At 43.5% G+C, this 12,847-nt stretch overlaps 2 protein-coding genes across 3 annotated transcripts in view; one reads left to right on the forward strand and one right to left on the reverse strand.

The window, feature by feature from the left end:
- Nucleotides 1-5,419, forward strand: part of LOC108134829 — a 113,729-nt gene extending 108,310 nt beyond the window's left edge. For both annotated transcript variants that reach the window (XM_041707148.1, XM_041707149.1), the window contains one exon: nucleotides 1,908-5,419. In XM_041707148.1, coding sequence (XP_041563082.1) covers nucleotides 1,908-3,184 — 1,277 coding nt within the window. In that variant the 3' untranslated portion in view covers nucleotides 3,185-5,419. The remainder of the gene's footprint in view (nucleotides 1-1,907) is intronic.
- A 2,208-nt stretch (nucleotides 5,420-7,627) lies between these two features.
- Nucleotides 7,628-12,833, reverse strand: LOC108134870 (probable ATP-dependent RNA helicase DHX34). Its single transcript, XM_017255360.2, has 7 exons — nucleotides 12,273-12,833; nucleotides 11,678-12,214; nucleotides 11,243-11,613; nucleotides 10,983-11,180; nucleotides 9,955-10,895; nucleotides 9,660-9,892; nucleotides 7,628-8,690 (listed from the first exon to the last, which is right to left on the reverse strand). Exons 1-7 carry the CDS (start codon nucleotides 12,823-12,825, stop codon nucleotides 8,089-8,091), a joined length of 3,435 nt encoding a protein of 1,144 aa, XP_017110849.1. The 5' UTR covers nucleotides 12,826-12,833; the 3' UTR covers nucleotides 7,628-8,088.
- Between the last annotated feature and the right edge of the window lie 14 nt (nucleotides 12,834-12,847).

Consider the following 12,847-nt stretch of genomic DNA (forward strand, 5'->3'; position numbering starts at 1 on the left):
TATTGAGTAAACACACAAACTGAAATTTAAACGAAAAGCCATATTGCAAACCAATCAATGCTTTTATTGGCGTGTCTGAAAGACGCGGTGAATGTTTTGGCATTTAATAACGAGGAACTCGACTTACTTTATGTGACATCATGGCGGTTGGGCACCAAATGATGCGAGGCGAGGCACTGTCTGTCAACACAGGCTCTACTCGACTCGACTCGACTCGATTCTGTTTACCCAATGTTTCCATCCGAATGATGTGCCCCGGACCCTATGTCAATGCCAATTCTAACGCCAATGTCAACACACTTGTTATTTCCGCGGAGCAGCCTTTACCCAGGGATCCTAACTGGTCATCCTCAATTCGATCTCATCAGGAAATGTTTGTTTAAAATATCCAATAGCCAGCCAATCAACTTTTATCGAGAGCACACTCAATATCAAACGCTTCACAAATCAATTGAAGTTCGACACAAACAAACACTTATGTATATATGAAAAGCGACAAACTTTTTGCGATTACCATTGAAAAATAATATTGTATGCTGCCAAAAATTAAAATGTAATTAAATTAAATTGCCAAATTTGAGTCTAATAGGGTACAAATGAAATCGCAAAATTTTTGAAATCACTTTTAAAGGATAAACATAACATAGAATATATTTTTAATTTGGAAGTCCGACGTATCTACTTTTCATTGCATACTTTTTGAGCAGCTTTATAATTAATTAAAAAAAGTGATGCCTTGAGTCACAATTTCCCTAATCTTAGAGTGTTTATTTATTTTTAGTTAAACTAAAATTCTTTTTATATTAAAACAAAATTAAATCTGGGCATCCTCTTAAAAACAAACAATTTTATTGCAACATTTCAAGTTATAAAATTCGTCTTGTAGCGACAGGATATATAAATAAATAACTAGCCAATTGGTTTTGTCAATTGAATTGCACTGACAATTGAAAAGACAATTGCACTCGTGTCATCTATTGAGTGATTGGGAAAACAAGCGTTGACATGTGCCAAAGCGATGCTGCCTCGTACAGGGATTAACCAAGAATTATTATTTTTTGAAAAGAAATGACAGTTAAAACTGTTTTCCCCAGTTTCCGATGAAACAACAGAGGGCTCAACGATGCTCGCAAGTACCTTAAAAAAAGTTATGAGAATAAAGTCCTTAAACAGCGGAAACTTTTAGTCTCTGATTTATTTTAATTTGTTAAAAAATCTTAATTTTGAAATAATAAAATACAAATTAAGGGGTATATACAGTTAGAAGAATTTTTGAATATTTTTTTAAGAAAACTATTAAATTTAATTATCTGATATTTTGTACACATATTAGGTTATATTTTACCTGTAATACTAAGTATTGGGAAAAATATTAATTTGGAAAAAAGCTAAAGTTTATCTCCGGGACCACTATATTTTTGGACTGGATCCTCCGAAATTTAATAATCAAAGAGATGTAGTTTATGTATTGTCTAATCTAGTAATTAATCGAAGGAATATGCAAAAGAAAGTTTTTTGATAAAATGGAGGTTTCTAAACGAGTTTAAAGTTTGAAGTTGTACTTGCAAGCACTCTGTAACGCCTCTGAAAATTTGTAACTTCGAATATATTCACCGGAAAGATATGAAATTTTCAGTGTGTATTCCCAAATATATGTACATTAACAAAATAAAATAAAAAAAATAAATGTTTTAAAAATTGTAACCGTATATACCCGTAACTTTTTTAAAAGTATCAACTGCTGTAGTAAATTACTTAATTAAATTTGTTTGTTTATTCGTAAATTACTTGTTATTAATAAAATTTATGGATTACCACTTATGTTTACAAATTAAATAAGATATATTTTACAATTTATTTTTTTACAATTATTAAAAGCTGGTAAACTCACCTCCATTTTCTTGCAGTGCCCAACCACTCGCGCGATGAAGAGGCCCACTCGGTGGCTCTGTCAGACACGACAACCACGCCCCGCTCGCGCCACACGTACGTGGACGACGCCTACGCCAACAGCTTGCCACCGGACCTGCTGGCCTTCCCCGCCCGCGTGCCGCCCACCTCGCCATCGATGCAGTCCTCGCAGTCGAACATCCCCGACCAGGTGATCTACGGCATCCGTTCGCCGCCGTCGCTGACGAGTCCGGTGTACACGCACATGACGCCCCACGGCATCTACGGCACCAAGACGCTGGCCGCTCCCCACAACGGCTTCATGACGCTGCAGCACCCGAAGTCGCGCAACCTGGCCCTGATCGCCACGGCCAACAGCAGTCGGCAGCACCAGCACCAGCACCATCATCTCCAGCAGCAGCAGCAGCAGCAGCACCACCAACAGCAGCATCCGCTGGGCGCCACTTCGCCGTTTCTGCCCGCCCCCGTTGTCTACTCACCGGCCACGGCCGTGGTCATGAAACAGGGCTACATGACCATTCCGCGCAAGCCGCGCACCCCCAGCTGGGCGCCCAGCACGTCGGGCGGAGCGTCCGGCGGCGGTGGCCACGGAGCCATCCAGTTGAGCGAATTCCAGAGCCCCACCTCGCCGAATCCCAGCGAGACGGGCACCGCCACCACCGCCGAGATGCAGGCGGAGCCGGTCTACGATAACTTGGGTCTGCGCACCACAGCCGGTGGCAATTCCACCCTCAATCTGACCAAGATCGCCGGCGGAGCCTCCCAAAGCGGCGGTCAGCAGCAACAGTACTCGATGCGGGACAGGCCGCTTCCGGCCACGCCCAGTCTCACATCGGTGTCGTCGGCGACGAATGCCAGCAAGATCTACGAGCCCATACACGAGTTGATCCAGCAGCAGCAGCAGCAGCAACAGCAGCAGCAACTACAACAGCAGCAACTACAACAGCAGCAACAGCAACAGCAACGACTGGGCTCCATGGACACGGAGCCGCTGTACGGCGTGAGGCACCAGGGGATCACGATACTGCCCGGATCCAGCATCAGTGGTGCCGGATTGGGCCATGCCGCCTATATCTCCCCAGTGCCATCGACCGTTTCGCCCAGCCATGCCCATGCCGGCAGCGGCAGCGGCGAATCACCCAAGACCGCCAAGATCCCACCGCGGCCACCGCCGAAGCCCAAGAAGAAGATGTCGGTGACGACGACGCGCAGTGGCCAGGGCAGCACCAGCCAGCTGTTCGACGACGAGGGCGAGGATGGCACCGAGGTCTAGTTTGGCACCCTGGCGAACGATGCAGAAGCCCAAAGCAGCAGCCAATGAAGATGGATGCGGATCCCTGGTTAAGTTCTATGGCTCGATCAGATGGCAATGGATATGGTAATGGAGATGGAGATGGAGATGGCCAGAGGACAACTACATCAACATCCGCTGTTGCGGCTTGTAAAAATAGCCGCCAGAAGGATTCACGGCACTGCGTGCGTGACTTGTGTGCCAAACGACTGATGTAGGTTTTAGTAATTAAATCGATGAACACATGCAACAAACAACAAACAAAAAAAAACAACAATATACAAAAGCGAGTAAATATTATATATACTCTTCTCTTCAATGAGTATGAAAAACAAAAAACCGATAGACAGATAGACAGATCGACAGATAGACAGAGAAAACTCCACTCCGTTAGGGCGATTCATCGCTTTTAGAACCATCTTATAATCCCAAAATTCGTATATGCGGAAATACGTAAATACGTAAATACCCAATTTTAATACCACCTTTTTTTTGTGTAGACTAGTTAGTTTGGTACAAAACGCGCATTATTCGTATATAAAGAGACATATATATACACACAATTTTAAAATTATATATACCTTAACAACAACAAAAAGATCCTATAATGAAAACAAATATATTATACAAAAGGGGAAACTTTCAAATCAACGACAGTTTATTTAAACGCAAAAAAATAATAAACAAAAAAGAAGAAAAAAAAAAAAAACAAAACACACACTTAAAATTTTCAAAATTTTGCAAATTTTATAAAATTGTAAATGTAAAATGCATACAGTTAATCATATTAAGCTATAAATTAATGAATACATATACTTAGTGTAAGCAAAGAATTCGCATCCTTAACTCTTTTTTTTTTTTTTTGTTTTACGGAAGCCACCACGAATCGGGAATTAAACTACATAAAAGTATATTGATAGCGGGTAAGTTTGTTAAGTGCATTAGCGGTAGGATAAAGGGTTTGCAGTCGCAATTAAAACAATGAATTGAAACTTCTATGTATACATATAGTCTAGAAAGAAGGCGCGTCGGCATAAGGTCAGCTATAGTAACGATTGTACTAGCTATACAAATATATATAAAATAAATTTCTATGTACATGGACCTATGTGTGTAATTCTAGGCATTAAACAAACAACCAATTACGACAGCAACACAGAAGAACAGAAAAGTTATAAGCATGTATGTATATCTATGTCTGACCGTACACCTTGGAAATTAAATTCACGCGACGCATTTAATATCCAAACTATTCACGAACTAAATGAAAACATATACAAGGCATTTAGCAGCAATCGTTATACATACATGAATACGAATATAGACAGTAACAGATGAAAACAACAAGATATCGTTCAAGTCGAATGAGAAACTTGGATGATTTAGCGAGCTAGCTGCCCTTTAGTAGTTATAGAGGTACAGTTGAGACCAGATCCCGCAAGCATACCTTATCATACCATACCTTACCATACTGTACGATATTTCCCAATCGAACTAAATTTTTTTTTTATTATTTATATTAAATATACTTTTAATTTCGTGCACCATATAGGCGATATGCATCTAGATGCATTTTTATTTAATAAAAATGTTATCTTAGGCACTGCCAAACTACTTTATTTTGTACGTGTGAAACTAAATACGGAAAATAGGCATTTTAAGCAGGGCCTAGAAATGATCTGGAAACTTAAGGCCAGTGCTTTAAGGTTACAGTGTGTGTAAACTAAAGCCCCATACTTGCCCCTAGAAAAAGGGTTATTTGGTTATTTGACTTAGGGAGCACTGATTACATAGGAAAATCGACAAAGTTAAATTACCCAACCCAATTACTTGGTTTAAGCAAAAGTATTACATATACAATAAGTTACCTTACGTTTTTTATCGTGCTCGTTTTTTTGTCTCTAGATTTATTTACAGAATAATTATTTGTAGAATTATCTATAAACTTTGGACAAGCGCAACATAAGTGAACAAAATATCTCGGAAATGCAAAATACTTTACACACATTTGCAAAACTTATAAAAACAAAAAAAAAAAAAAAAAAAAAAAAAAGTTGCGATGAATTTGTTCAAATTAGCTCAAAATCAAAACAATTATAATTATAAATTGTAATCTAACTGTAATTGATAGAAGGGTTCTTATATATACGTTTTTTTATAATTTTGCATAATTTACCTAACATATAAAATATTGAAATAAAATATAAATAAAAGGAATCCAACGAATCATGCGTTTTACTTACCAAAAATAGTGTAAAGCATATCTCGAATATTTAATTGCAAAAATCTCATGAGGCAAAACAATTGCAATTGATGTTAAAATTTCCAAATTGTAGTTAACTATTTATAGAAGTGTATACTGACAGCTATCCGCTTAATCGATGTGCTTAATAATGATGGAAAATTTTAAAGTTAATGCCCGTCAGGGCATGTCGCCCTTTCAATATAACGCAACATAAAACTTATATTGAAATCAACTTTCGAACAAGTCAACGTATACGTGTGTGTGTGTGTTTGTGTGTGTGTACATGCCCAGAAGCAGGCAACACTTTGTTGCCGAAAGTTTTTATTATACCCATTATTTGTAGCGGAAAAGTATATCATTTATCTGCATTAACAGCAAACTCGATGTAAGCCACGTCATATTAAAAATCTGGACCTGCGGTACTATAAAAGCTACTTTCACTTTATTTGCTAAAGATGTTTTACGATGTCCATAAGAAAAACTTATTTAAATTGTTGCCCCCGCTGCTGTCATTAATGTCGCCAGATCGGAAACCTCAATGGGCCCCCCACACATTTTAGGAATATTACTCGCCTGTTTTTCATAAATCACATCTTTTTCAACTAGGCAGTGAGTAGCGGGTATCCTTTAGTCGGAATATCCGACCATAACGTTCTATCTTAAGGAAAATGGAGCAATGGAAACCAAGAAGAGCAAAGTACAAAACTCGACAGTAACAACAGCGCTGGGTTGAGGAAGCAAACATAAAGGAAGAGGGGGGATGCCGAGCGTACAACTATATCTAAAAATTGGACAACTTGACAGCCAAAGACTTTCTCATAAGCTTGTGTAACTTTTGGCAGTGGGTTGTGTCCTGAGATTAAAGCAAAAACCACAATGAGAGCGAAAGGAGCACAACAAAATCCGGAACAAATCTCTAAGGCCCGTTTTCTATTCTTAATGTAACGCCTTAGACCAGACCAGTTTGTAAATTGAAAAATTTGAAAACTTGTGCCCGACTTTTTGTTACGACAAATTTATGCGATTTATTGTTATCATAACAGTTTAAAAGATGACAATGAAAAAGCAAGTATAAGTGTTTAAATAATATTAAATGATTGTTGGAAATACTTGTTATTATTTTAGGCTCGGCTTAAGTCTTAGTTATTTTTTCATTTTTTTGTGCTGCTGATGCTTTTAATTTCTGTCAATCGAAATCGTAATCTATAGGTAGCCAGACTTTTGACATTTATTAATTTAAAATAAGTCATCCAGCTTAATAAATTACTCTCCCTTAACATTTTTTTCTCCAATTTTCTATTTTCTAAGCAAATATGGGCCGAAAATAAAAATTACCCGCTTTTGATGTCAGTTGGTTGGGAACTTTATTACGGAAAAAATCTAGGCGCTAGACGCTGCAATAAATACTCACTCTCATGGCTATAAGTTTTATTTTGGCCAAGTAACAACAATAAAACTTTTTAGAAATGTTTTTTTGTTTCGCAAAACCCCAAAACCTAAAAAATCTTTTTATGTACATATCAAAACTGTGGGCAGAAATGGTCAAAGGTTTGAAGGCCATACAACGTTGAGTTCGTCATTAAATTTCCAATCAAATGCCATTCACAGTTAAAAATGTTGAAATTCAAACAATTTTCGCAAAAAATGATGATGTAACCCCTTACAAAAATTTAGAAAATTGGACATAAAATTAATTTTTCAATAAATTTCAAAATTCGGTTTTTGCATCTAAACAAAATTAATTGTTTTCAATCGACTAGGTGTGGATGGTATAGGTAGCCAGCTTCTTAAAACAGCAACTCTTATGATTATGGGTCTTATTTTGCCAAAGTTACAACAAGAAAACTTTTAGAATTATTTTTGTTTAATTCTCCAAAAACCCAAAAAAACAAATTAAAAACTTGGTTTTTGTGTCAAGGCCCTGGGAAATAATAGAAAGAGTTGGAATGACTTAGTGACTAACGCACTAACTTATAAGTTCCTAACTTAGAATGAAATTTTATAATAAAATACAAATACATATACAGATACAAATACAAGAATGTCATACACCGTTGAATTCGTTATAAAATTTACAATCGAATGGCATTCACAGTTAAACATTTTTAAATTTTTCAAATTTTCGAAAACAAAAATAATTGATGCTTCCCCTTTTACAAAAAACGGGACGTAAATAAAAATTACCCGGTTTGCATGGCATTTATTCATGACTTAATACTTTATTATGAGTAAAACAAGGTTACACATTTCATTATCTGACCTTTATTTACATTGCTATGGTAAATATACAAATTTTTTGGATGGGTTTTTATAAAAGTTTAGAATCACGCTTTTTTTTTGGAAATATGGGAAAAAATAAAGATGTCCCGGCTTGATTGCCAATTGATTGGGAACTTAATGACGAGTAAAACGAGTCTTGGATTTTGCAATTGCGTGCCACAATACTGAGTTTTGGCTAAAAAAAATCAATAAGTTTGGGTGGAGAATCAAGAAAATTCTAATGTCACGTACAATTAGTGCAATAACAGAGACATTAAAAACATATAAAGGCGTTGTAATCATGTCAGATTACGAGTTTTCAAAGTGTTGGCAACTTTTACTTTTAACAACCCATTTCGGCGCTTTATTTTATTACGGCGCTTTACTTATTATTTCGGCACTGCTGCTGGTGGCGCAGCATGTCGATCTTTGTCAACCGCAACTTGCGCTTGCAGGTGTCACAGTAATAGCCGTCGGATGAGTGGGAGCTTGAGCTTCTGGATGCACTGGAAGTTTCAGCATCCGCTGTGTTCGCCGGGCTATCCGGTCTAGGTTTACGACCGTGCGCCTTGCGACCCGGGCACTGGGGTCGGTGCACCAGCTGTTCCAGCACATCGAACTCATGCAACTCGAAATCGCAGTGCGGGCAGTGCCATGGCTCTGTGCGGAGGGCCGCGTCCATGGCCAATGTCCACGGCTGCTCCGCCAAGCAGTTGTACACCACGTGCTCGGATACATTGAGCCCGCCCTTCTCTTCGTTGGCGGTCATGGCATAGTCGACGGCAAATGGATTCTGCTTGAGCTCCATAAGGCGCGCCGAAGGGGCCTGGTGTGAGTAGAGACGCTTGATATCTGCGGGAAGCAATCGCCGAATCGCGTACGCCACATCCAGCGCCATGAAGTCAACCAGCTCGTGCCAAAGCGTGCTGCTCACATTGCTCACATTGCTCACACCTGAGGATACTTCCAGCTTGCTGTTCAGATCTGCAAATAAGATAGTTAGAGTAAGGAATTAAATCAATTTACTAAAAATGCCAATTACCGGCAGCATAATGTGCCACTGGGCAGTCTTATAAATACAATTCCTATGTTTGATACGTTGCTTCAAATACAAATAAAAATACAGAATTTTATACATTTTTTTTTAATACAAAGCTTTGGCGAAATGCTAACTTTAAGGCATAGAAGGTTAGCTAAAAGTAGGTTTTAGGCTGCAAATTTGCAGGGTTTTCTTCAGAAACTGGCCTTAACTGTTCAAATTAGCGAAGTAACAAACAAATGAATAACATTTTTTAAATAAATGAATATTAAATAATGGAAAACAAACTTTATCTGGTTAAATTTAGCATGAAGACGTGAAACGCCGCAAAGTCCTGTTTTTTTTTTTTAAATTTAGTTTAAAATTTAGCCTACCATTAAAGCAAGTAAACTGGATAAAATAGCCAAGTAATCACAGATATTGCAAGAATTTAAATTAAAAAATATATGAAATTATTGAAATAAACGAATGAAAAATTGCCTTATTTCTGTCAGTTATTTTAGCTTTCCATGAATAAGTGAGAACGGGCCTAAGTCCTGTTTTTTTAATTTAAGCCTACTTCTAGCCGATTCAAATAGCCAAGCAATAACAGAGATTTAAAATAACTTAAATTAATAAATATTAAGCTATTGAAAACTAACCGAATAAAAAATGACTATTTTAAGTTTACCAAATAACGTTAAATCGGGCCTAAGTCCAGTTTTTCAAATATAATTTTTACTTTAGCCTACCATGAAGCCGAGCAAATTAGCTGATTAAATTAGCCAAGTAAAAACATAGATTTATAAGAATTTAAATAAATTAAATTTAATATTAAATGATTGGAAATAAAATGAATAAAAACATTGTCCCAAAATTTAATTTTAAACCTACTTTTTGCCTCACAAGAAGTATGGCTGAAACTAAACACTAACCTTCTAGTTTGGCATAAAGCAGACTACTCCACCGTCGGCGCAGCGCGACGGCGCGGCTAAGGAGCTCCATGCCGCTGCCGGGCATGGGTAGATCCAAGCCCAGCCAGCCGTCGCAGACGATCTGGGTGATGCCGGCGTTCGTGTCGATGGAGAAGCCGAAGAGCAGCAGAGTCTGGGCTGCCGGCAGGCGGATACAGTTGATCAAGTAGGGCTTGGCGGTTTCCAGCAGCGACCTGCGGATCGGTGGGATTAGCACTGGTAGCACCATTGGATTGGATATTGATTTGATACTCACTGGTAGCACAGCAACTGGTGGCGCTCGCTGAGCGGGTGCTTGGGCGTGTAAAAGTCCGGCTTGGGCAGCAGATCGCTGTCGGCCAGCTTGAGCAGCTCGTAGTGCTTGGCGAAGTGGGAGTTGGGGTGTTGCAGCAGGAAGGGCTTGAGCCGCGTGTGGAAGAACTGCTGACCGCCGCCCTTGCAGTAGTTGAACTCGTCGGCGACGGCCAGTTGCGGGTAAAAGCCGCTTCCGAGCAGCAGCTTCAGCAGCACCACGTCGCGATGGCGATCGAGACGCGCCGAGCGCTCCAGCAGTGCTAGCTGCCGGTGGTCGTAGCGCAGCCGGAAGTCCACGTCCCGCATGTCGTCGCCCTGCTTCTCACTCCGCTCCTCCTCCTCCTCCTCCTGCTCCTCATGCGGCGCGCCCTGCTGCTGCTTGAGCAACTTGCGCTGACGAGGCTGCTCGAAGCGTTGGCGGCGCTTGAGAGCCTTCAGCTGACGCAGCTCGCCGTGTCGCGTGGCCCGCTCGGCGCCTGTCAGCTGGGAACCGGAGCTGCTGGGCACCACCATGCCGCAGCTCTCGAGGATGCGCTGGAACTGCTGGCGCAGCTTGGTCACCTCGTAGAAACGCTGCTCCTCGATGCCCAGGCGTCGGCACCACTGGCGAGTGCTGTCGCGCCGGATCTTCAGCTGCAGCCACTCGCGGTAGAGGCGGACCAGGGTGAAGAGATCGCCCTGGTCGGACTCCAACGACTCGCGCTCCCGCACGCAACGCTGATCCGTGTGGGCACGATTCGTCAGCGGGTTCTGCACGCTGAGCATGGCGGCCAGGGTCAGCAGCTGCTCCACCTCCGGGAAGACACAGCCCATGAGCAGCATCTTGCCGATGGACAGCTCCACGGGCAGGTTGGCCAGCGAGCTGCCCAGCGGTGTGATCTTCTCCTCCACGCTAAGGGCGCACTACCATCGAGGATTAGGATTTGGGTTTGGGTTTGGGCTTGGGATTAGGATCACCTTTTGGTCACATATTTTGGTCAAAATTCTTACGTGCTGCTTGAGGGCCAGAATGGTCTGCTCGATGCGCTCCGTTTCCGGGGCCTCGATGAAGGGAAAGGCTCTGACATCGGGCAATCCCATGGACACCATCTGGAGCAGCATCGTGTCGAGCGGGACGCGGTAGATTTCCGGTGTGGGATAGGCCTCGAAGGCGTTGAACTGATCCGCGGTGTACAGGCGAAAGCAAACCTGTCGATGGCAAAGTGGGATTGAGTTGAGAAGAGAGTCCCCAAAATGACGACAAGGCTTACGCCTGGTCCTGTGCGTCCAGCGCGACCCTTGCGCTGCTCCGCCGATGACTTGGACACCCAGAACTCCTTCAGGCGCTGGCCCTTGCAGGTGGCGTCGTAGCTCATTTCCTTGACCTTGCCGGAGTCGACCACGAACCGCACTCCGTCCACGGTTAGCGATGTTTCGGCGATGTTGGTGGACACGATGCACTTGCGCCAGCCCTCGGGCGCATAGTCGAACACCTTGGCCTGCTCGGCGATTGCCTGGCCACTGTGCAGTGGCAGCACGAGCCAGTGCGTCTGCTCGGTGGCATATTCCTGGACGGCCTCCACCACCGATTCGATTTCATTTACGCCGCTCACGAATATCAGTACATCGCCGCGTTCGCTGGCTGGGGATTATATGGTTATGGTTATCGTTGTAGTGTTTCGAACACCCAAGATGGCCGGACTCACTCGGATACTGCTGGTCGATCAGGCTCAGGACCTGGACGAACGGTGCTGGGTCGAGGCGGTTGCCGTGGGAACGCTTGGACGAGGCGGTCGCCTGGCCCGCCTTCAGCTCCAGAGCCGGCGGCGGCAGGTAGCGCAGCTTGATGGGGAACAGGCGTCCCGGCACCTGCACCAGACGCGCCCCCTCCTCGCGGAAGTAGCCGTGGAAGAGCTCCACGTTGATGGTGGCCGACATGAGGATGAGCTTCAGCTGCGGCCGTGCTCGCAGCAGGCACTTGGTCACGCCCAGCAGAAAGTCACCGAACAGGTTGCGCTCGTGAATCTCGTCCAGGATGAGTGCATCGTACTGGTCGAGATTGGCGGCCACGGCCAGCTGGCGCAGCAGCAGGCCCTCCGTGATGAACAGGATGTTGGTGCTCTGCGTCCGGCTGCGCTCGAAGCGGATCTGGAAGGCCACCCGGCTGCCGTAGTCGTCCAGGAGCTCGTGGGCCACGCGCTTGCACAGGGACACACAGGCCAAGCGGCGTGGCTGGGTGCAGGCTAGGGCACGAAAGGATGGATTAGGCCAGATTGGAGCACACTCAATGGCACCACTCACCTATGCTGCGGTAGCCGAACTCGTAAAGGAACTGGGGCACCTGCGTGGACTTGCCACAGCCCGTGTCGCCGGCCACGATGACCACACGGGACGTGTCCAGGGCCTCGCGCAAATCCTGGCGGAAGCGGGCAATCGGTAGGTTGCGCTGCGCCTGCCGCAGCTTCCGTATGCGCTGGAACTTCTCCGCCTGGCGAAAGTCCAGGTAGACCAGCAGGAGCTGGCGGAACTGCAAGTGCATCTCGGCGTGTGCCTCCTCCAGCAGGGCATCCCCGTCCAGCCGCAAAGCGAGATGCTTGCTGCGGTGATACGGCTGCGTGGTGACCAGTTCCTCCTCGGAGAGCAGCGATGGCAGTACGGGCTGGCCCGTGGAGCGCATCATGGCCTCGTATTTGCCCACGAACTTCCAGAAGTCCGCTTCGTTCTCCACCAGACTTCTGCCCACTTGGCGGCTCTTGGCCTGCAGGAGCCCAGATAGCTCCGCCTTGCGGTCTAGGAAACTAAAGTCGACCAGGTTGAGCCTGGTCCCGTCGCCTTTCTTCGCTTTTCGGGACATTCTCGCTCAAAATGTTTATTTA

This window comes from Drosophila elegans, unplaced genomic scaffold (assembly GCF_018152505.1).
Source record: "Drosophila elegans isolate 14027-0461.03 unplaced genomic scaffold, ASM1815250v1 contig_149, whole genome shotgun sequence".
NCBI lineage: Eukaryota > Metazoa > Arthropoda > Insecta > Diptera > Drosophilidae > Drosophila > Drosophila elegans.